Genomic DNA, 24,817 nt, shown 5'->3' with positions numbered 1-24,817 from the left:
ATAATTGCTACCTTGTGGTTTCAAAAATTCCAATATTTTTGTTACGACTCGCGCCGAGTTTTGAATCATAAAATTTTTTGATTTGATAATCATTTTTTGATTCGATTTGTTAGTGTCCATTTCATCTTAAATTCAAGCTACTTTTAGATCCTATTTTCGGTAATTAACGACATACTCTTCCACGTGATATTTAAAAATCCTCTATTTTAATACAATATTATTGCAACGCGTGAAGTTCGAAAGGTGGGGGAATACGCGAATTTTTTTCTGCTCATTGTTTCTAATTTTTTTAGCTTTTAAATGCTATAAAATTTTTAATTTTTAGGGATAAAAGAAGGAAACTTTTGATATTTAACACTGGTGGAGTATATTCCCAACTAAATGCTGAATCTTATTCTGTACTATAATGGTTTTGATTTAAATTCTTTTAAACTCGATAAATTTTATTTAATTACTGCATTTCATAATCCAATAAAATATTTGTTTTTATTTTTAATCTGCTGTTTGACCCAGAATGCCTTGCACAAACTTGGAGGGGAGGTAGAAAATATCGTTAAAAGCTATAATTAAAGCGGAAAGCATGAGTAAAAATCAATACGTAGCACTATGCACGAGTTTCCAAGGTGTGGTTTGCTCATTGGCAACGCTAAGCTGGGAGTCGTGGTATCTCAGGTGATAGAGCGTTCGCCTCCCAATGAGGTGAACCGGTTTTGAATCCCAGCCATAGCTGGTCGATACGAATTCCGTACCGACCACAGTACTGGCGTGAAATATCTTCAGTGGTAGAGTACCCTTTGCCGTCAGACTAACCGTGGGAGGTTTTCGTGGTATTCCTCTCCATGTAACGCAAATGAGAGTTCCACGAAGGCAAAATTTCTCCTAATACCTGACCATGGAGTTCCCTTGTCTTCTTGATTGGGTTCAAAATTAATAGGATATGAAGTTGAACATAGGTAATCGTAAACTCAAGATTGGGTCGGCTTTTTAACGACGGTTATAAAATAAAACGACGGGCGGGTGGCCATTTACTTTATCTGCTGCTTAGTCAACGGAAATGGACGCTTGCTGTTCTATTGTATTGAGAAAGATATCGAACGAGGCGCCAACCCAAATGTTCGCTTGGGTGCATCAGAATCTTGCGAAACGTGCATCCTTCACAGCCAGGATTGAAGGTACTGGATGGGTGCGAACACCCATACTCGAAGAGGGTATGCTGTGGATCGAAATTCTGGTTTCGGTGTACGGACGCTTGCCGTTGGCACTGGAGCATTTCGATCAACTGTATCGCGTACTGCTGAGCGAAGAATTACATCCCTTTCATGTTCAAAGATTTCAGTTATTACAGCCGGATGACCGCAGACTGCGTGTCGCGTTCGCTTAGTCATTTCTACACTAAAGAGCGACGGATGTGCAATTTTCCAGTTCTGTTTTGTTCAGTGATGAAGCAGCCTTTTCAGGTTTTGTTAAGGCCCACGTGTGGGCCTTAAACAAGCACAACAACGCTTAACTGTTAATGTGTGGGTGGGTATCATGGGGGACAATTTAATCGGGCCATACATCTTACCACCTCAACAGGACGCTCACAAGTATCTCGTCTTTCTTCAGGAGATACTTTCAGAAATACTTAACGATGTTCGGCGTGGAATGTAGTGGCAACAGGGCGTGGCGCCTTCTTATTACGGAAGGTGTGTGTACGTGACCATTTGGAAACAATTGGATTGGGAGTGGTGGACCCGTTACTTGGCCTCCCAAAGCACCTCTTGATTTTTCTTCTTCTCAAGGATGCTATAAAGAGCATTGTATATGACGGGTCTGTAAATTCTGAAATGGCACGATCTCCATCGCTGCTGCCACGATCAGTGAAACGCAAGGTATCTTCGAAAATATTCACCATTCCGTGTCGCATAGGTGTCGCACCAGCATCCAAGCCAATGAGCGCAATTTCGAAAGCCTCTTATGATACATTTGTGAGACATATACTCTTTTGTTGTCTTATAAAGCGTTTTCCACTGCGTTTTGTGTTGTTATTGTTGTTTTTATAGTCTTATGGTCTCCTTATCACGTGAGGGTGACGTTTCCACAAATACTTTCCTATGTAATTATGGCTCCTAACGATGTTCTCTACCTTCCCTCCATGTTTGAACACAATTCTGGAACACTCCCTGTAAGCGTTTTAATTTTTTTATTGTTAAAATTTATTTTTTAAAAAGAACTTTTATATTATGTGATGTGATAGAAAGCGATTACTTTTTCCCTATGTTTATATTTATTTAGTATGACTTTTTATAAGAAAGGAAAATATTAAAAAAAGTATTGGCTTTGCAGTAAATTCTTACATTTAAAAGTAATTAATTTCCTGTAAGAATATCACCAAATTGACTAATATGAAGGATGGTACATTTAAATTACTTCAGTTGCACCCTTAGCATTTTTGAGGCACTACGTGGGTCAACCAGCTGTGCAAGTGGCCCACTCTCAAAAGCTCTGCACTCCTAATGCAGACATTAATATTTTTGTATCATGTGTTTTTGAAATATTTAATGTAATGTAATAAGTTACGCCGCATTATTCAATTTTGAGAAAACTATGGCGCGTATTCTATACTGAAGATAAACATTTAATCTCTTGTTTAATTTTCGAATTAGTTTTAGCATAATATTCTACCTCCTTTTTTAAAAAATGTTTATTTTTTGAAATTATATATGTAAACAAAAACTTCATTTTAAAACCGTACTCTCGTGTTTCAAGACAAAAAGGATTTTTGGGCTTTTTTTTTTCTAAACTTGTTTAATAAATTTCGAAATAATTATTTTTTTTTTCTGATTCATTTATCAGAAAGAATTTTTTTTTTTTTTTTGGAATGGTTAATGAAAAATTTTAAATTTGCATTCTTCACTAGAAAATTAGTATTTTTGTATAAGCATAGGATTTTTTTGCGGCATTTTATTTTGATTTTAAGTGAAACCACTGTGGAAGGAAGAGATATAACTTGAACTGTTTTAAAAAATATTTTATAAGCTATTATGTATTGTGCAAAAATAAGCTCCATTGTATGAGTTATAAAGTAATAAAAACATCTTTCATATTTTCTTTATTTTTATTTTGAAATCGATCGAGCATTCAAGGTTACCCTAATAGTTACGCTTCTGATTTCTGTAATACTTTAAAAAGTTTAGTGCTTATTGTCAATTCCCGTTTTCAGTATGTTTGACAATTTTTTTTTTTTACATCTTTGCATGTGTGGAGGGTATTAGAAAAGAGAAAGATCTCGCACCCAATGAATAGTCTGCGTAAAGGCATATCGCAAGGTATTAAATATCAATCCTTGACGGATCATGGTGCGTGATCATTTTTGTTAATGGAAGAAGCTTAAGACGGCCTTGGTGGCTATGCTTTGGCCCGCTGTAGGTTGTAATGTAATTCAATCGAAGAAGTGCTTATATATGCCAGTATTTTCTTTGAATCATCATTGAGGATTAGTATTAGACCAGCGAGGTATCTCTGGCGTAACGTTAGCAACCAAACCAATTACTTGATATTTAAATTACAGTTTCTTTCAGTGAAGTAATTATGATTAAAAATAAATAATTAAAAAGTAGTGAATTTTATTCATATATTTTCTTTTATAAAAAGGAATTAGGATGTACGAGTAATTATGAGGATTAACAAAAATATGCTTAGCCTATTATACTATTAATATAAATGACCGTTTATTTTAATGTTTTTGAAATTGATCTACTGGAATACATAATTATGATATTTATCTTCTGAAACTCTAGAGACCAATCATGTCTTATCACTGTACGTGAATGAAAATTGTTGATGCATCATTATTTGTAATTTAATATAGTCTTCTCGTGCATTTATTTCGATATTATATACAAAATTATGTAAGCACTGTTGTGTGTTTTATTATTTTAAGAAGTAAACACCCTTAAGGCGTATCATTCCCAAATTTATTTCCCCAAATCGTTAACTCTCCCATACCTGCCAACTTTCACTCTTTCCGAGAATGGATTTTCAGAGTGGTAGTAAAACAATAAACGAAAAACAATCTAGCTCAAAAATATAATTATATTTTGTTCGCGTTGAAATTCGCTTGCTTAAAGATTATTATGCTTTGATATATTTATTGTAATTATTTATATGTAGTGGTGGTCAAACTCATTTATAATTATCATTATAACTCTAAAAGTTAATTGGAATAACCTGAGTATTGCTACCACTTTAAATACGAAAATAAAATCTTCCTCTCCTCTTGTTTATGAAACGACAACAACTTCTGTCACTATTAATTTATGTTGGTGGCCGCTAATTTTATTCTATAATTGCGAAGTGTTCTTGTTTTCAGTATTTTTTTAAAACATGCCTTTAAATTCATACGATTCAAATTAGTAAAAAGAAAAAAGTCTAGGGTAATAAATGTAGGTAGATAAATTATACACAATGTAGTGTAGATAAATTTTATATCTGTAATAATAAGTGTTTTATCATTTTAGTATATGGTGTAACTTCAAACTTTCACCAACTAGGATAAATAATCCCTACTTTAACCGGTTAAACCTAGATATTTTCAATTCTAATATAGAAAATTGTAAATATGTATGTATCTTTAGAAATTTAATTATATATTTTTTCATTATTAATTATGCATATTTATTGTATACATGTATATAAGGCAACCTGTCGAGATGAAATGCATTTTCTATCTGTCCTATGTTTTTTGGGAGGACCAGACATAAATCTCAAGATCATTGCCTTTCCCGGAAAGCTAAATGATACTTTTTTATAGTTATACTACTGCTGGAGGATACAGTCCCTCCCGTTAATCAACACCTTTTTAGTTGAATATTCCTGTCTTTTTTTACGTGATCAGTATTGTAGAAGCATATTAGAGAAAAATTTATTATGTGAGCTTGATAAAATATTTTTTTAGATAGTGAAAGACTGAAAGTAATGCTTAAGTTTAAATTGCTTTTGTAAAAGAATTTGCATAATTGAAGATCAGAAGGAAAGAACGGTTTAAGTTATTTTTTCCCGAAAATTCCTATTCGATCACCATCTGTTGCATTTTAGTGGTTGCTAAATTTTGGACAAATCAATGATTTGGAAAGTCTGTTCTTCCCTAGAGTTATTACACAGTGTAAATGGGCGTGCTGTGGGAAAACGATACCTGCACGTTTTGAAATTTATTTTTATCCCAGAATCAGCTTTCATCGACATAAACCATTTTTCCTCCTTCAGGGCTGATTGTACTCCGGAAAAAATCCGGATTTTTCGCTAACAGTGATCCGAAAGTTTCCGGAAATTAAATTTTCAAGGGTCGAACTTAAAAACACAGTTTATTTTATTTGTTTGTAAGGGAGAGCCAGATACTTTATAAATTTATAATCATTTTTTATCAATAAAGTTATTATAATCATAAACTCAAGAAAGAAAGACATATTTGTTAATTTTAATTACTTCTCCAGATCATCATAGGTATGTGTAAAATTTTAAAAATATTAGTAAACTAAGAAATATTGAGAAAAAGGAAAAAACCTGATTAAATTGTTTGTTTTTTTTTTAACTCAGGAAATTTTCCGGAATTTTGGCTTGGGCTCACAATCTTCAAATTGTGAAAAAAAATTACCATATTCCTGTTATATACCTCCTTTAATCTTCATACCTCCTAATCTAATGCTCCTTAATCTTCAATTGTGAAGAAGAAAAAAAAAACCATATTTCTGTTATGTATACCTTTTAAATGTATAATTCTCTTATGTTTATCTCCTGCTTTTGCAAGTGAAGTTTTTTGACAAATAAAATATGTTTAATTTTTATTTTCTAATAGATATAATGGTATGTCACAGTTCATTTTAATGAATTTTTCTTAATGTCGTTTATAGGTAGTTGAGAAGCTTCTCTTGTGTGTTAATGAAGAAAAGTTCTTAAGAAATAACTAAATGGCTGACTTTGCTTGGGTTAATTGTTTGTTTCGATAATTTAATTCAGTGAAGTCAGTGGTATTTAGTTTAAGGGCTGGCTGTTCTGCGGATAAACATGATGGAAAGCTGTTGAACAATTACTTTGGCATGAAAATGTGAAGATTAAAGCGAATTCTAATTGGGGGAAAAAATCTTATGTGACAAATCCAAGATATCTACGATAATATACAGTGTGCAGACATGTTATAAAAATAAAAGTTTTTTTCCCCTCAATGCGTTTTATACTTAAGAATAGTGATTAATGCATCTGGTCTATGAGTTTTACTATATTGTGAGTTTAACTTGTTGTAGATTGCTTACCGTAAACCGGGGCGAGTCTACCCATTATTTCAGTTTGTCAACTTTCAAGTGGTCAAACTTTTGTAAATATTAAAGAAAAAGGCTTTTAATAGGTGTTTCGGAATCGCTATTTATCCCTCTTTAAAGCTGTGAAATCGATTTTAGAAAATATTAACAGTTACGCTGTTACTGTATATTTTTATAGAACTGCTGATAAATCTCTCGTATGGGGCGTGTCTACCCATTCTACTAAAATGAATGTTAACATTGTAAATAATCAAATTTTACTGTTAAATTGGTATTTTAGTTACTATATAGGATATTTATGAAGTAAAATTCATAACTTTATTATATATTCCATTTTTTGTTCATAAAATAACACAAATTGAATATTTGATCGATTATCACATTTTGATCACAGTTTTGTTTTTACAATCATTAACATTATAAAATAAAATTTTTTTCTGATTATTGTTGATAAAAATAAATTAAAATTAATATAAATTTACAATTATCTTGAATTGTTATTTGTTTGGCTTTTATCCTTTGGATAGCTTTTTCCATCTTGGGTGGCATTTTTTTGTAACATTTAAATCCATTTGTTTTGCGAATATAATTTCGAACCATCTGTAATAATAAATAATAATTTATTTAACTTGCATTAAGTAAAAAAAGTTAATTTTGTAATATAAAAATTGAAAAAATCGGTAAAATAAACATATTTTATATTTACATTTATATTTAACCTATAAATTTTCTTATTAATGATAAATTTATCAATGCAGAATTAAAATAATATACTCAAATACATTTAAAATGACTTAATTTTAATATAAACAAAGTTCTAAATTATATTATTATGCTTTATTAAAACTAAATACAAATGGGTAGACTCGCCCCGCGAATTCTGGCTTTTTGTTTACAACAGCAAAACTTACATTCTTTTTGTTTGTTTTTTTTCATATAAAATTAATGTAATCTTAGTCTTAGATAAGTTTATCACTTAACCAAAGTGAAAATAGTAATAATAATAATATACTTACGGAGCACCAACTAAATGTTTGCTGATTTTCAATACAAATCTCTCAAAAGATGTTTGAACAGGTCGGTTAAAAAGACACCAAATAAATAAAAACGGATCAAACTACTACAGCGCCATCTTCCTTAGAGTCTGAACTAAGTCCTCCGTCGGTAAAAAAAATTTTATTTGCAATTTAAAATAGTGAAAATTAAATAAAACTAAAATGGGTAGACTCGCCCCGGTTTACGGTACTATATTACATTTTATTTCATTTGTACATAGGGGTATAGAACTGCATACAACTAAGTATGTCTAAAACGCATGTTTTGAAAAAAAATAATGTTTTAAATTAAGGACTTTTTTTAAACAATGGGCCTGTGTCACTTCCTATCCTAAAAAAGGGTAAGGTTTAAATAAATAAAAGCTTAAGAAAGAAGAGCAATAAAAAAATCTTAAGTAAAAGGTTGTCTAATCCGAAAAGTGAATACCCAAGGGTTTTTTTCTTTTTCATAGAAAGCTTTGTTGTCATTATAAATAACATCTAAAAATTTCTTTTTTTCCTTCTGTGCGCTTCACCCATAATTCAAGGAATTGAATATCATTTATACTAGCAAGTGAGGCAAATTTTCCAATTAATATTTCTATGCTAAATCGCATGAGATGAAGTTGGAGACGATAGGACTAATAATTTATGTACTTAAAACAATTATAACATCTGAACTATTAGTTCCGTTCCCTCAAACGTAATGTCATTCGATTTCTTTTTTTTTAACTGGCATTTTAATTAAATAGTTTCATAAAAATTTTGTTAAAAACAGTTCTTTTTATACAGAAAAAAACATTTGCAACGATTGAAAAATTATTTTTATTGACTCGTGTTTAGTCTCATTCAATTAATATACAGTATGCATATACATGTAAAAAGTACATGGGAAACAAAATTTCATTTGTCAACAAGGAAATTTCAGATTCGTAAATAGGTACAAGACAAACATTGTACTTTAGAAGTTATAATGGTTTTAACTACATAAAGTGTATTGATTGTCTTGTACCTTTTTGCGCATCTAATATTTCCATGTTGATGAATGAAATATTACTGATTTATAAAAATTAAATATACGACTTTTTTAAAATTCGATCTCTCAAGATCGATTTAACCGATTTCGCTCAAATTTTGTATTTTGCCATTTAAAATTGAATACCTAACAGTATAATTTTTTTTTGTTGATATTATTAAATAAAATAATAAATATTTACTTAAATTTATTTTTTGCGTGGAATTATATTACAGGATGCGTAGCGTTTTTAAAAAGTGCTTAAAGGTGCTTATTTTCGTTTTTTAGAAGCCTTTAAAGGTACTTTTTTCCATGGATATTTTTAAAAAGTGCTTAATTTTCCCTTTTCCGAGATGTGATGTTTTCTTTACCCTGTTGATGTTCGCCTCAAATTATGCAAAAAGACATTGTCCTATTCAACGTTTTCACAATTAATTCAACCCCAATCTATTTCGGCGTACTGCCGGCCTGTAGCGTACGAAAGCACCATTTGTTTTACATGTTTGATGAAATACTTGCTAATTCGCACTTACATATACTGATCTGGATTCAGTGGTAAGGATTTTTGACTCTCATGTGCAACCCTGCTGCATTTTGTAAGAGATTCTCAATTTCAGACTTCATTTTTCACCCTCTGTAATAGAATCGAAAAGTCTCTCTAATTTTTGCTGTTTACGGGGACCAACTTAACATGGTCAATTTTTTTTTCTCTCTTAGTGATAGAAAATTTCATTTTTCTTGTTAATTTCATCGTTTGTGACTCGCCATCGTCTTCGTCACTGTAAATAAAACCGGATAAAACCATCAATTGTCAAAAACTTGCCAACCTTGTCTAACTATGATTATTTAAGTGCTTAAAAATATTTTTTGAGTGCTTATTTTTTGTTGTAAAATTTGGCTACGCACCCTGTATTATGATAAACGAATTTTATAATTGTGTTCAAAAATTTCTCAATTCTCTTTAAAATACTTCGAGATTTGTCGAAGTACTCAAAAAGTAAAGTAAGGAATCCGAACTTTGGATAGCTCTCCTGACCAAATTATTAAGACCATATTTCCCAGATTACAACTACTCCAATATTTTGGAGGTTAGAAATCCGAATCCGTCGAAAAAAAGGTATGTTCAGAGCAGGTAAGTTTTTGTGTCTCATTTCGTATTTGAAAATGTCGTCTGCACTTATTAATTAGCACATTTGAAGTCACCCCCTTGAAACTTTAAGAAGGAGTCCTAACACGTGAGATCCGATCATTAAATCAAAAGTTTTTCAGGGTGGTCCTCTTTTTTTGTGGGGGCGCAATTGTATATATTTTTGATATATCCCTTATAAAAGTTTCATGGGCTGTTCGTAACATTAACTACTCGAACACAAATATCTTTACCTTGAACGACACTTACAATTCTGCCTAATATCCATATACATTTAGGAAGATTATTTTCCTCCAAAATCACCTTTAAATCAGGTTTAATGTTATTTTTCAGAATTTGCCTACTTCTGGCGTTGTTGCAGGGGGCTGAAGTAATCTAAACGCCACCTATTCCATATTAGGTTTGAGCCTGAACACGCTTCCATCTACTTAGACGATTTATTGGTACATCCTCTAAATTTTTTTTCCATAATTGTATTCAAAGTTTGACCAATTAAAAAATGTCCAGGAGACATAACCTCCAGATCATTAACATCGGAAGACATGATGGTTAAGGATCGTGAATTCAAGATCTCTTCAACTTCTGAAATTACAGTATTCGCGATCGCAACGCTCGAGTACGCCGTCTAGCGGGAGCCTGTAAATATCAGACATTAATTTATCACGTTTTCATTTAGTTCCATCGAAATCATTGACAGAATCAGACGCCATTTTTTAGCAGCAAATAAGAAACAAAATTTCCCTAAGGAAAAGGCCGAAGAACTTGAAAAAAATCTCCAGAATATTAGTAAATCTTTCAGGAACAGAACACGCCAAACATTTGAAGAAAAATTCCTCAATAATTTTTAATTTCTATTATCAACGAACTTGCAACTGTTGACTTCCGATTTCGGATACTGTTACAGATGTGTGTATTAAGGTAAAATGCATTTCTTCTGTCTTCAATTCATTACGAATTAAAGTGAAGTCAACATTGCTTTCGTCATTCCAGTGAATAAATATGAATTCAGAACATACAGAATTGTAATAGTTATAGCATATTCTTCTTCGTTATAGAATAGTATATATTTCTGTATCCATATAATTCGGAAAACAACAATAAAAAATTATCCAAGTTACTTGAAATAGTGCCATTTGTGCTGATTCTTAATTAATTTTAATCGCTTTCTTGGTAAGTATTTTTTAGTTTTGAAAGAATAAGTTCAACTAGAATTTAGCTATTCTGTTTTTAGCTACATATTCAAATTCATATCAATTATAAAATTTTGCTGTGTAGTATGTTATCTAAAAGTAATGAAGGGATAAACTATGTATCTATTATTTGAGAATAAAGTTTTCAAACAAGGAACTTATCATTTTGGAATTCTCCGGGAATTATAAATCAGGTAAGTGCAATGATTTTTACAATAAAAAATTTGCTTGTAAATATTTTTTTTTCATTTGATGATGGTTCTCTACAGAATGGTATTTTACGTCTGATTAAGAACTATAAGAATAATAAAAAAAGAAACAATATGGAAGTTTTTATTTCAATGTAAAGAATTCTTAAAATCGTTTTTTTTATCCTAAGAATTCTTTATTTTCCGTTTTTTAGTTTATAATTTTTTGATAAAAATTGTTCTCAAAATACTTTTTTTGAAAAATTAAATGGTATAACATTATGTGTTTATGTATACTTGTGTATTCCAATGTTTGAAGTAATATGATTCAGAAAAGTATGGAATAAAAATTCGGTACTTACGTATTAGCTGATGAAGAGATTATATCTTATATATATATATATATTCCTGTTTAAGTTTATAAATCGATTTTTAAATTCAATGGATATTGGAAAAAAGTATAAGAAAGGTTTTAACGGTTTTTTCTTCGATAAATATAGAAAAATCTGCATATTTGAAAACAGAAAATGACAATACCGGTCTAAAGGTTGATTTGTGATAGAAATTTTGCACTCATCGACTTTTATTGTGACTTTTGACCGATGCCCATAGGAACTCTTCTTTCTGACTCTGAAATAGGAAAGGTTGTTGCTTTTCCAGGATGTTTAATGAATTTTTTTTAAGTTGACGGGAAATTTAAAAAGCAGTCAAGAGATCAAAATCGGTAGTTTAAAATTTTCTAAAAACTCATAAAATGTATAGCATGAAAAAACGAACTGGGAGACCAGAAATTTCCACTCGTCTACTAAAATTAACGATTGTTTGGAGGGTTAGCGGGAAAACAGAAACTTCAAATAAAGCTAAACATATTTGAATTTATTATGTTCATCAAGGACTGTTCGAAATGTTTTAAATAAGCATCCTCACCCTTTTTTTATGGAAAATTAGTGTCATGCCCTCATTTACAAATCATCATAAGAGAAAAAAGAGTTGACTTAACCGAAAAATTGATTTCTGTCTGTCAAAAATCGACTGATGTAATTTTATTTTAATCAATGAAATTTCTACCTTTTTGTTATTTTCAGTAAGGCCAGTGAAAGACCAAAGAAGTATTTTAGAAACCTGAATATGGTGGTTGCTCAGTGATGGTTTAGGGCGCTTTTGTGGTAAACGGAGCCAATCCAATGGATTTTATCAATGTGTTAGGAGAAAGATTGTTACCTGAAGTGCCCCTGATTACTTCAGGGAACTATATTTTTCAACTGGATCATACTCGTTTTTAAGAGGGCAGAACTCGAACTTATTCTGTAAATTTACTTGATTGGCTGTCCAAGAGTTAATCCAATCTAAAACTTATGGGAACTTCTAGCCCGAGAATTTAATAAAAATGACACACAATGTCAAGTCAAACAGGATTTTGTCTTTAATAAATTGTACTATTAAGATACTTGCATACCAAAACTGATATGACTACGGAGAAACGAACACAACGTTTTTTTTAATACAGACAGCACAAGAGAGAATCATAATATAACAAAAATAAGAGAAATAAAATCATTGGCACGGCACCATCTATGGATATAACTTTAAATCATAAATTTAATTCATTATTCACCAGTCTTAGCTCTCAAAGACGCTTGGAAAAAAAATTTCGTGGAAGCATAAAATGATTTCCAGGATCCATGGCCTCTCTGCTTATCCAAATGATTGAAAATATAGATTGTTTTTTGATTATCGAAGTCAATTTTAAGTACTTTAGGTTATGCTTAGGTTATACCTTTACCCATATTTCCTTTGTTAATTCTTGTAAAATCCATATTTTGAAGATAAGTTTTTTTTATGCGTTTTAAGTCTTTTTACAAAATTATGTAGTGGATAATCCTGCCTGCCCCCTCTGCCGCAGTGGTGCGACGATGAATGCTGAACATCTCCTCAACTGTTCAGTTCTCACAAAGAACTACATCTACTCCCGATACTGGAGGCCAGAGACCTTTTGTTCAATTTAAATTCTTGATTTAATTTTTGTGTTTCATATTTTGTTTCTGTATTTTGCATATTTCATCTCTTTCTGTATTTGTATTTTTCTTTTCTTTTGATCTCTGGACGGCGTTAGGATAATGTCTGTATCGCCTGCTGCATTGGAAGATTCAGAATTATGTCGCAAAAGTCAAACATATAAAAATTTCATTTAGATGAAAAGAAAAGAAAGCATATTTTCATTCAATTTCGTGTTCTTCTTCTGCTTTTTTCACGCACTGTAGTAGTTATAAGCTATATAATTTTTTTTGAGTTTCGGGTCCACTTTTTCCGAGTTCCGACCACTGTGTATCGGCTCCATCACTGATCTCTTGGATTGCAGGTAGGAATCAATCTGAACGAGAATAACTGTATTGAATAGAGAATGACTAGAGAATAACTGTATTCAGCATATTTTGGCACGATAATACTGCTCACGGTCAACTCATGATAATCGAAATTTACCACTATCAAGTATTTTTCTTCGGTACATATTCTTATCGAGAGGCTACAGGACAATCATTCCTACAGTATTCGAATTAAAATTGCTCAGTATTGGTGCCATTTTAATAACTACCAAATATATCACAATAATATATTGCACGGTGAGAAAAAAAAGGGGGGCACCCTGATTAACTTTTGATTCTAATGATCGGATTTTGACGGTCTTGAACTCAATCTTAATGTCTTCAGGGGGTGGCCTCAAATATGCTAATTAATTAGAGCAGACGATATTTTAAGTTACGAAATCAGACAGAAAAACGTACTTTCTCTGAACAAACATATCTTTTTTATGACGAATTTGGATTTCTGACTCCCAAAATATAGGGGTCAGCCGCAATCTGGGAAATATGGTCCCAATAGTTTGGTCAAGAGAGAGCTCCAAAGCTTGAACCTTTAAATGTTAATTTTTACTTTTTACGCGATTGGTGATCGGAAAGGGCTATAGGTGGTGTAGAGCAGAACTCTTTACCTATGTCAACACTTCACATGCTTTCATCATTAGCATGGGGAGACTCATAGGAGAAGGAAGTGCGTCAGTTTCTCTCCATATTTTAAAATAGATTTAAAAGATCCAAATTTGGAAACTATGCGGAACTGAAAACTACATAGAACTTAGCTCTAAAAGAAAGCGTTTTGAAAATTTTAAAAAATATTTTGGACAATTAAATATGAAAAATATTAAGAAGGGGAATAATATCGTAGAACATTCCTATATATCTGAAAAGAGGAGGAGAGGGAAAGGGATAGGGCCAAAAGCATGGAACCGGTTCTACTCCCCAGATGGCGTATTCGAGCGTTACGATCGGGAATATCTCAAAAACTTTTTAATCAAATTAAAAAGGTTTTTTCTTCTTTTTTTTATGGTTAATGGCGGGCATTTGGATCTATGGATGGTGTTTTCTACACTAAGGAACGCTGCAAGCTCCAAACCGCCTATACATCCGGGTTACTCTTTCCAGTGTATTTTAATGCCATTTGGCTCACAACGTGATCATTGTGTTTTGAGATTCTTGCAAACATGGTATTTGATTACTTATAACTCGTGTTTACAGTGCTAAAGGTCCTAACACTAACATAAGATGGTGCACAGCTTGCAACAGGAACAAACAGTAATAAACAAATGGAAAGAGGTCGAATCACTACTGCCAAAAAAGCGAGTTAATCAAAATCTAGTAACCATTCACCTTTTTTTAACAATATATCTATAAGTAACTAAAACAGATTTTCACTTCAAACTCACCAGAATTACTTAATAAAATTAATATCTTATGAAATGCGGCATATTTGAGCTCAGAAATTATCTAATTTACTTTCTTTATGGATGGGTGATCTAATGTAAACAATAACAAGCGTCCTTAAACCGGAAGAAATTTAGAAAATTTCCGGTGTATCCCTCCGCTTATGTTATGACTACGAGGCGATGTGTGAACAAGCCAAATATTCTATGCAGTTTTGTTATTGTAATTTGGGTTCAAATCTAAACTTAATTGTACCATTCATAAGAGCTTTCAGAAATGTATTGATTCTCAGAGGTCGTAAGGCCAAAAAGAATTTTGGAAAGTTAATATCTCATTGTGAATAATTCTTAAGGTTTGCCATGTTTTGTATTTTATCCCTTATTTGGCTACATTTGAATAAAATGTTACCAAAAATATCTTTAAAAATATCTTTTTAAGATAGCCTAATTAGAAAATATTCTAATGATTATAGTATTAATATGATAATGCTGAAGTTTAAAGGCTGAAAGAAAGAACTCGGTACATGTGAAATACTGCAAAAGATATGATGCAATAATATGATGGCGCGTTTTTTCAATCTGCGGCGTAAAAATATATCGGAAGCAGTAACCCGGAAGTCTAGAAAGAGCAATTTTACCACTAGCGCCGCCACCCTTAGCTTTACACGATCACCCATCCATTGAAAACAAAATTATCCGTTTGAAAATATCGCCTCGAAGCTGTAGTAAGCAGTTGCAGACTTTCTAACCGGAATTAGAGCAGGTATGGAGCTCGAGATTGTTATTGTTTACATTTATATTGAAAACATCATCCATTGGCCTCAGAATTGCTACTCTCTTATCGTTACCCAAAGAGCACCTATGGCTAAGCCACGGCGGTGGAGTAGCGTAGCCCACGTCATACAACTACAAACCCGTTTATAGGGCGGGTTGCATCAAGGGACATACAACACAGAGATTGTTGCGATACAGCTAGCGCCATCTGAGGAAAATATTTTCAACTACCATTATTATTATTCTATAACTTTTCTGGAAACCGCCAACGGCGGATGTAAAATTATTTGCTCTTTGTTATTAAAAGTTTTGTTTTGTTATTAAGCCCTTGTGTGCTTGTCTCATTTGTTATTTTACAATGAGTGTATAATATGCCATTTTTCCCAGTTTCGAATATAATTAAATCGGGTAGATTTTATCGGATAACCCCATCTTTTATATTTAAAAATAGTATTGTTAAATAACTGGCGCCCGAACGTGGGGCCCGATATTTGATATATTGATTTCGAGACTGAATTTTTCTGAACTGTGCTAATATGGAACTAATTCAATTAAAAGCGAAAAGAAAAGGACTAAGAACTTCTTTTTCGCTATGTGTGAAAAATATTGAAGACGTGCTCAATGTTGCTGAATTGGATACTAAGGAAAGTAATATAAAAACGCTTTCGATTTACGAGCTACAATTGAAGGACAAATTTGAGCGGTTGGCGAACTGCCAAGAGGAAGTTTCTAATTGTATTCTTCTCTTGGAAAATGCTGACTCAAAATATGAGTCGGACTTGGAAAAAGCGGAAGAATATCGTGACAAATAACACGAAATTTGTTCCAAATTAACTGAACATTTAAGTAAAACAGATGTAGTTCAAAGAAAATATAAACTCCCACAGATTGAGCTACGTAAATTTAGTGGTGAATTAAAAGATTTCTTAGGCTTTTGGAGCCAATATGAAAAAATTCATTCCGACGAAACTTTGTCGAAGGAGGATAAGTTTCAGTATTTGTTGTCGTCTTTAGAGCCGCAGTCAAAAGCGGCCCGGGTTGTCGGCAGCTTCCCTGCAACGGCTAAGAACTACGATAAAGCCATTGAACAGTTAAAAGAGCGTTTCGGACGGACAGATTTACTGGTGCAAGTTTATGTCCGGGACTTATTATCACTTGTAATGAAAAATGCTATATCTGGTCGATCCAAGACTGATTTACCTGCATTGTACGATGAATTGGAAGGAAAGATACGGGCCTTGGAAAGCCTAGGGCGTACACAGAGCAATTACGGAGATTTTCTAATGCCACTAGTAGAATCTTCTTTGCCGGAGACTGTTTTGATTGCATACGAAAGAAGTCGTTCTTCTGACCAAGGGGAAAGATCTTTGCAAAAATTAATGAACTTTTTACAGCAAGAGGTGAAGGGTGAGGAGCTTGTCGTCCTCGCTCGGGCTGGATTTGGAACCTCTACTAAGAAGAAAGAGCCTGTTGTAGAGAAAATGGATTTATCTACCACAGCTGCATTGGTAAGCACTACGCCTGATAATACAGGTAAGATCAATTTTATCTGTCTCTTTTGCGGGAAAAAGCACCTTTCCTAAGATTGCTATTTTGCTCGAAAGCTAAGTTTAGAAGAAAGGAGAAAGGTAATTTACAACAAAAAAGCTTGCGTCTCCTGTCTTAAATTGGGACATACTGCTCGTACATGTAGGATGAAGATTAGATGCATTATTTGTAATAAAAATCATTTTATTTTGATGTGTCCTGATCGAGAAATGAAGAACAATGAACCTAAAACTGAGGAAGTGTCATCTTTAGCCAATAGCAGTGCCCCTGCTTATGATTTTAAAACTGTTTTTCTTATGACTCTGATAGTAAAAGTTAAAAATAAGAAAAGTGAGTGTAATATACGAGCCATTTTAGATACTGGCTCGCAGCGCTCATATTTGAGTACTAAAATTGTTAAAAAATTGTGTTTGAAACCCAAGGGTAAACAAACACTTATTCATGGTTTATTTGGAGGTAACGAAACCAAACCTAAAGACCACGAGTGGTTCATGATTAAAGTTTATAATTTGGAAAACACTTTTTGTTTTAAACTAGAAGTCCTCTCTGAAGAAAAAATTTGTGGTTTTGTTCCTCGAGCTAACGATTCTGTTACGCTAAAAGAATTGCAACAAAGAAACATAGATATTCACGATGTTAATTTTAATGATTCTGAAATAGATCTGCTTCTTGGAGCAGACATTACCTCTAAATTGTTTACTGGTAAATCAATAGCATTAAAATCAGGTTTAATGGTTGTTCAGACAAAACTTGGTAATACTCTTACTGGTAAAATAAATAATGTTTATGCAGATATAAATAATGGTAAATCAATATCTTTTGATTCCAATTGTATCCAAGTGATAATGTATGTGTATTGCATTCAGTAACTTTAAATGTAAATAAGCTTTGGGATCTCGATGTAATAGGTATTAGAGACCCATATGATAATTCTAAACAGAGATTAATGTTTTCGGAAGCTATTGAGCAGTATAAAGATAACTTAACTATTCTTCCGAATGGAAGATATGAACTTTTACTTCCATTTAAAAGTGAAACTACTTTGCTTGATAACAAACAGTTAACTTTAAAGCGTCACTTGAATATGTGTAAACGCTCTTTAGCAAATGGTTATTTGAATGATTATATCAATGTTTTTAAAAACTGGCAGGAGATAAATATTATAGAAAAGGTTCCTGAAAGTGAAATTAATGAACCTTGCCATTATTTGCCCCATCGTCCTGTCATCAAACAATCTAGCGAGACATTTAAATTGCGTCCAGTATTTGATGCCTCAGCCAAACAGTGCAATCAACCATCTTTAAATGACTGTTTGGTCAAAGGCCCAAATTTGATCGAATTGATTCCTGATATTATTGACAGGTTTAGATTATTTCCAATAGGTCTTTCTTCTGATATAGAAAAAGCCTTTTTGCAGCTAAGCATATCCCCTCAGCACCGAGATTTTTTACGATTTTTCTTTCCATCTGAGACAGGTGATCCCATTGCTTATAGACACTGTAGAGTTGTGTTTGGTGTGACCACGAGTCCCTTTTTACTAATGGCTTCTTTAAGTCATCTCCTGGAGAACGCTTCCGATGAATTTTCCGATGTTGTTCCCAAGCTCCGACATGCTTTTTACGTCGACAATTGCGTCACGGGAGTTAACACTGTCACAGAATTAGAAAACTTTATTATTAAGACTCAAAAATTAATGAAAACAGCTTGTTTTAATTTGCGAGGTTGGGAAGGTAATATAGCAAATCCTCTTTTATCCAAGTCTTCTGGTGATACTTCCTTACTAGGTATTAAGTGGAATTTGGATCGAGATACTTTACGATGCAACTTTACTAATGATTTAGATCGTAACGAAACATTTACAAAAAGAACTGTATTATCGTATGTGCAGCGGTTTTTCGATCCTATAGGTACATTGTGTCCGAGTACATTGCAGCCTAAATTATTATTGCAGAAGATGTGGAAGGATAAGCTTAGTTGGGATTCCTTAATACCGCCAGAAATGAATAAAGAATTTTCTACGTGGATAGGTGAAATATCCTTTTTTGAGCACATCGAAATACCTCGTTATGTCGAAATTAATGATTCTTCGGAATTACATGTATTTGTGGATGCGTGCAAAACTTCATACGGTGCATGTGTATTTATGAAAACTGAAAATTCTGGTAAAGTTAAAATTCAATTATTACGCGCTAAAGCTAGAGTCGCACCCGTAAAAGAAATGTCTATTCCTAAACTCGAACTTATGTCTTGTTGTATCGGAGCAAGAATGGCCCTTTCCATTCGTTTAGCTCTTGATATCCCTACTATGAAAACGTATTTTTGGTGCGACTCTATGGTTGCGTTGTGGTGGATAAAAGAGCAGGGGGAGTGGTCCATTTTCGTTTCTAATCGAGTTAAAGAGGATTAGGCAAATTACTTCGCCTAATGATTGGCGGCATGTCCCGGGAGATATTAATCCTGCTGACCTCGTTTCACGTGGATGTTCTCCCAAAAAGTTGGCAAGGTTACAGTGGTGGCGAGGACCGACATGGTTGTTAGAAACTTCGAGTAACTGGCCTTGCAATGAGATTTTTTGCAAAAAGGAAGTAGATTCAGAGAGAAGAAAGGTAGTGCTTAGTAATTTTAATTCGGTTGAGGAGGAAACACCTTGGTACGCAAAACAGTTTTCTAGCTATCCATCAATAATCAGACTTGTTGCTTGGGTATTGCGCTTCGTTAACAATTGTCGCGTTCAAAAGAAATCTAGAATTGTAGGCAACTTGACCCTAGCAGAAACTGAATCAGCGGAAAAGAGTTTAATCAACATTGTTCAATCAAAGTTTTTTCCTTTTCCTAATGAAATACCTGTATATAATGTTTACAAAGATTCAGAGGGTATGATCAGAGTAAAAACTCGCATAACTGAAAGAATCGACACCCCTTATTTTAAATCTCCTATAATTTTGCCCGAAAAGTGTATTTTTACACAGAGATTAATCGAGTATTATCATTGTGTTAACTATCATGCTGGTACTCAAATATTGTTGAGCATCATTCGCGAAAAATTTTGGATTGTGAGAGGTAGAAAAGCAATTCGCAATATTGTAAAGAGCTGTATAAAGTGCAAAAGGTATACCGCTAAAGCTCATTTCACCGAGCCTGTTTCTCTTCCCGAGGACCGTGTGAAGGATGCATATGTTTTTGAGGTTGTAGGAGTGGATCTTGCGGGACCCCTCTACATTAAGAAAGGTAGCAAAACATGGGTTGTTTTGTTTACTTGCGCAATATACCGCGCTGTACACTTAGAGTTAGTGAGCTCTTTAAGTACAGATTCATTTCTTTTGGCTTTTCGACGTTTTGTCGCCAGAAGAGGTCGTCCCAGAAAAATGTATTCAGATAATGGCACTAACTTCAAGGGGGCATACAATGATTTGAATGAAATTGATTGGGATAAAGTTTTGAGAGAGGCAGAGTTACACCATATAAATTGGAAATTTAACCCTCCGTCAGCAGCCTGGTGGGGAGGTTTTTGGGAACGCCTGATTCGGACACTTAAAGATCTTTTGAAACGCACGCTAGGAAGAGCTGTTTTGACCTATGAAGAGTTGCAAACGGTATTAAGCGACATCGAGTCAATTATGAACTCTAGACCGCTCACCTATCTGTCCGAAGACTCAACCGATTTAAAACCTCTTACACCAGCTATGTTTCTTTTAGATAACTCAGAAACTAAAGTAATTGATATCGATATGGTCGATGCTCAGCATTGTCGCAAGCGAATTCGATATAGAGTTCAGCTTATAGAATCCTTAAGAAAACGTTTCCGAAAGGAGTACTTGGGACAGTTAATTTTGAAACAAAATTTAAAGGGCAAAAATATTGATATTTCGGTTGGTGAGGTCGTTCTCATTGGCGATGACTTTAAGAAGCGTTTGAATTGGCCATTAGCCAGGGTGATAGAGCTTATCCCTGGTAAAGATGGGAAAGTTCGAACTGTAAGACTGAAAGCTCAAAATGGAGAAATGTTGAGGCCCATTCAAAGAATTTATTCTTTAGAACTCCCTTCTGCTAACAAATTAAATTGCCTTTTACAGAAAAGGGCCAAAATACCCATTTCTTTAGCAGTTAATCAGAATATGAAAGACCAAAATGCTGATAAGATGTTGCCTTCTGTTCCTGCTGATGTAAAACCTGAACAGTCTTCTGCCCAAGTTACCCGCTTTGGACGTTCGATTAAAGTACCCAAAAGATTTTTAACCTCGTTTTGAGTTGGTCACAGCCTTCTCAAAACGGGGGGGAGGATGTTGCGATACAGCTAGCGCCATCTGAGGAAAATATTTTCAACTACCATTATTATTATTCTATAACTTTTCTGGAAACCGCCAACGGCGGATGTAAAATTATTTGCTCCTTGTTATTAAAAGTTTTGTTTTGTTATTAAGCCCTTGTGTGCTTGTCTCATTTGTTATTTTACAATGAGTGTATAATATGCCATTTTTCCCAGTTTCGAATATAATTAAATCGGGTAGATTTTATCGGATAACCCCATCTTTTATATTTAAAAATAGTATTGTTAAAGAGATAGAAAGAAACATCCATGCCCTGAGTGAGATTCGAACCCGCAACCATCGGCACCACAGTCAGGCACGCTAACCACTCGGCCACCTGGTTGTCTGGAATTGAAAAGCTTTTGCACTCAATTAGAAAATTCGTTTATCCAAAGCTTGGTTGATAGCCAAGATCCAAAGAAAATTCCATGCAGTGCCATTGACTTTTTATCACCGTTTTCACCTGGCTCCGGTGTCAAAACCTAGACCCCAAACCTCGCAGCTTTTGAACACGGACGGTGACGTCACTATTCCCCGGAGTCTATTCTATACCACCGTCCGATAGTAAAACAAAATCCAAACCTCGCAACTCCCGAAGAGAGCGGTGAAGGGAATCCCAGCCCTCGAACAAAGGTTCGGACCCTCCCCCTAGGAAGTGACGTTTTGTATCGATAGTTATAAGAAAGTGACCAATGGCTTTTGTTTATCCTTTAATCGTTCTCCCTTCGCTTAGGGGTCGTGACCTCTATCCCAGAGTTTACAGTGTTCTTTCAGAAAGAGAATGTATTCTTCGTTCATTTTGACAGTTACATACATAGTCTAAAATAAATATCTACATATTTTAATCTTTGATCTTTCTTTAAGAATTTAATATGTAGTATTCGTTTTAAACTTGTTTGCATTATTGTATTTAATATTACAGAATCGATTCACTTATAACTATATTTACTAACAGTTTGCCAAAAAAAAAAAAAGAAATATTCTTAAAATAAAAAATAATACATCAAATAATACAAATTAGATTCATCTTTATTTATTACCTTTTCTAAAAATCATACTTTGAATGTTGTTTTAAATAAATGTAATTGAGTCAATCAGAAATTTTATCACTAGATTATGAAACTTTAGAAATTATATGTATATTATTGAGTGCTTTTAGATTTAAAGAACTAATGATTAATAAAGGATATTCAATTTCACAAAATTTTGCAATTTTTTATTTTTACTTATTTTATTATTTATAAAATTTTTATTATATTTATGATTACTTTATTACCTTCCATTATTTATTTTTATTTATTATTTGCAATCGATAAAATGTGTAGCTTTATACTTTATAACACTAAAATCTTTTAGTTTTAAAGCTACAATAAGTATCAAAATAACGCGCAATAAATAAACTTTAATAAATCGGTAGAATGCATGAAATAAACTTCAAACTAGCATTTTTTAAATAATTGTTAGTTTAAATAATCTTAAAAAAAATTTGCTTTACAATTTTAAAAGAAACTGCTTTTTCAATTTTTCACTTTCTTTTCTGTTATGATTCCTCTTTTTTTTTCTTTTTTTTACAAACTTATACATTTTAATAATTGTAAGTTATTTTTTCAAGAAAAACATTATTTTCTTCTTTTTTATAATAAATTACAATTCAAATTTAATAATTTATCTCTTTTTTGGAAATGGTATTTTCAATCGTTGTGTTATATTGAACTAGATTTGGAAAAAAATTCTCTGCAATGAATTTTTTGCCTTACATTACCCTCTTACATTAAACCCAACTCAGAAGACAAGGATGCCAAGTAGTTGTACTTTATTTAAGAATTTCATGCTAGAGTTATTAGTTACACAATTTCACTATTGTCGTTCTAACCATAAGGGCAGTTCGTGATTTTTTTTATATCACAAATTCGTTTTTAAAGTTTAACTCGTTACAAGTATTTTTAATACTTTCAATTAAACACATTTTCAATTTCAAAATATTCTCAATTGTTTTTATATTTGATGCTGGATTTTATTTTTTTTGCCTTATCATTTACCATTGTGTATGTAAATAAATTATGAAAAAGTAATTCGGAGAAATATTTGTTTTAAGTGCCACATAAATTTGTAAGAGACTTTTTGAATTAGAATTAATTGCATCAATGAGGATAACTTAAAATATTATTCGAATATTACCAAAAAAAGATTAGTATAATAATTACCAATGAATACAGGTAAAACAGAATATATTAGTTAATATTTAAAAATTAATAATACTTAGCAAATTATTAATACTTAACTAATATTTTAAAAAAAAATCTCAAAACAGAGAAAACAATCATGCTTGATTTTTTCTTTTCCTAAAATTTGTAATACTAACAATAAGTATTTTCAAAAATTCGAATGTCAAGCAACAGCTTAAGAAATAACTAAAAAGTTTTCTTTAGTCTAGAATTTTTTTAGTACAATTTTTAAACAAAATATTTAAAACAACGTGATTTTTTTTAGAAATTTTTTAATGTTTATTGTAACAATTTTTCTTCATAAAATATTACATAATTTTTAAAAAACAAATTTTTGAGTATATTTCGATGTCATAATTATAAGACTAGAAATATAAATAATTTTTTCTTGGAATATTGAGAACAGGAAAATTAAGGAAAAAAATAATAAAAAAAGGTTTCTTAACTATGCATCTAAATTTACCAGCAACTTTAAAACAATTAATTCAAAAACAATTTTATTAAAAAAGTTTTCTTTCTTTATATTCCGGTCTCTTTATTATGCTCATATATGGAATCCAACTCAGAAGACAAGGGTGCCAAGTCATGAGAACTTTGTTAGAACTTTTGGGGATTAGAACTTTTAGATTCTTTCTATTTTGCACGTCGCAAAAATTCGAAAAAAAGCTTTTTGAAGTAGAATTAATCACATACATTAAGATAATTTAAAGTATTACTTGAATAAAAACATAATAACACTAGTTTAATAATAACAAATAAATATAAGTGAATATCTTTAGAATAACTTAGCTGATACTTAATGGAGAATTTCAAAACAGAAAAGAAAATAATGCTTAAGTTTTTTTTCCACCCTAAAACTTATTATTTACCATTTTATTAAAGGAGTAATTATTTTAAAAGGATCAAATGTCAAACAGAAGATTAAGAAATAACTCTAAAACGCTTTTCTTATTCAATTGCTTTTTTAATGCTATTTCTAACAACAACAAAAATTTAAAAAAGGTGATTTTAGAATTTTTTTAATCTTAATCTTAACAAATTTTATTCCTAAAAATAATAGATAATTTTTCAAAAAATAAATTGTCGAATATATTTTGGCATTATAGATAGATATAAGAGTAAAAATATCTTTTTGTCTTAGAAAATAAAGGATGAAATTTTCGCATTTAAAGTATGAACAGAAAAATAAAAAAAATAATAAAAATGTTTCTTAATTATGCATCTAAATTTAACTGCAACATAATAATAATTCAAAAACGATTATATCGAAAAAATTTCCGCTCTTCACATTCCATGCTTTTTATTACCCACTTATATTCTACCCAACTCAAAAGACAAG

At 32.1% G+C, this 24,817-nt stretch overlaps 2 protein-coding genes across 2 annotated transcripts; both read left to right on the top strand.

The window, feature by feature from the left end:
* The first annotated feature begins 1,054 nt into the window (after window positions 1–1,054).
* Window positions 1,055–19,353, top strand: LOC147807050 (uncharacterized). The gene is made up of 5 exons (XM_087168767.1): window positions 1,055–1,208; window positions 2,043–2,164; window positions 16,286–16,931; window positions 17,154–17,750; window positions 17,813–19,353. The coding sequence occupies exons 1-5, from the start codon at window positions 1,055–1,057 to the stop codon at window positions 19,351–19,353; spliced, it is 3,060 nt and encodes a 1,019-aa protein (XP_087024893.1).
* A 469-nt stretch (window positions 19,354–19,822) lies between these two features.
* On the top strand, window positions 19,823–21,193 carry LOC147807049 (uncharacterized). Its single transcript, XM_087168766.1, has one exon. It carries the CDS (start codon window positions 19,823–19,825, stop codon window positions 21,191–21,193), a length of 1,371 nt encoding a protein of 456 aa, XP_087024892.1.
* Window positions 21,194–24,817: the final 3,624 nt, after the last annotated feature.

Source organism: Parasteatoda tepidariorum, chromosome 7 (genome assembly GCF_982258835.1).
Source record: "Parasteatoda tepidariorum strain Cologne lab strain chromosome 7, Ptep-v5.0, whole genome shotgun sequence".
Taxonomy (NCBI): Eukaryota; Metazoa; Arthropoda; class Arachnida; order Araneae; family Theridiidae; genus Parasteatoda; species Parasteatoda tepidariorum.
Note: the sequence above shows the minus strand (reverse complement) of the source record. Positions and strands in the feature narration are given on the sequence as shown.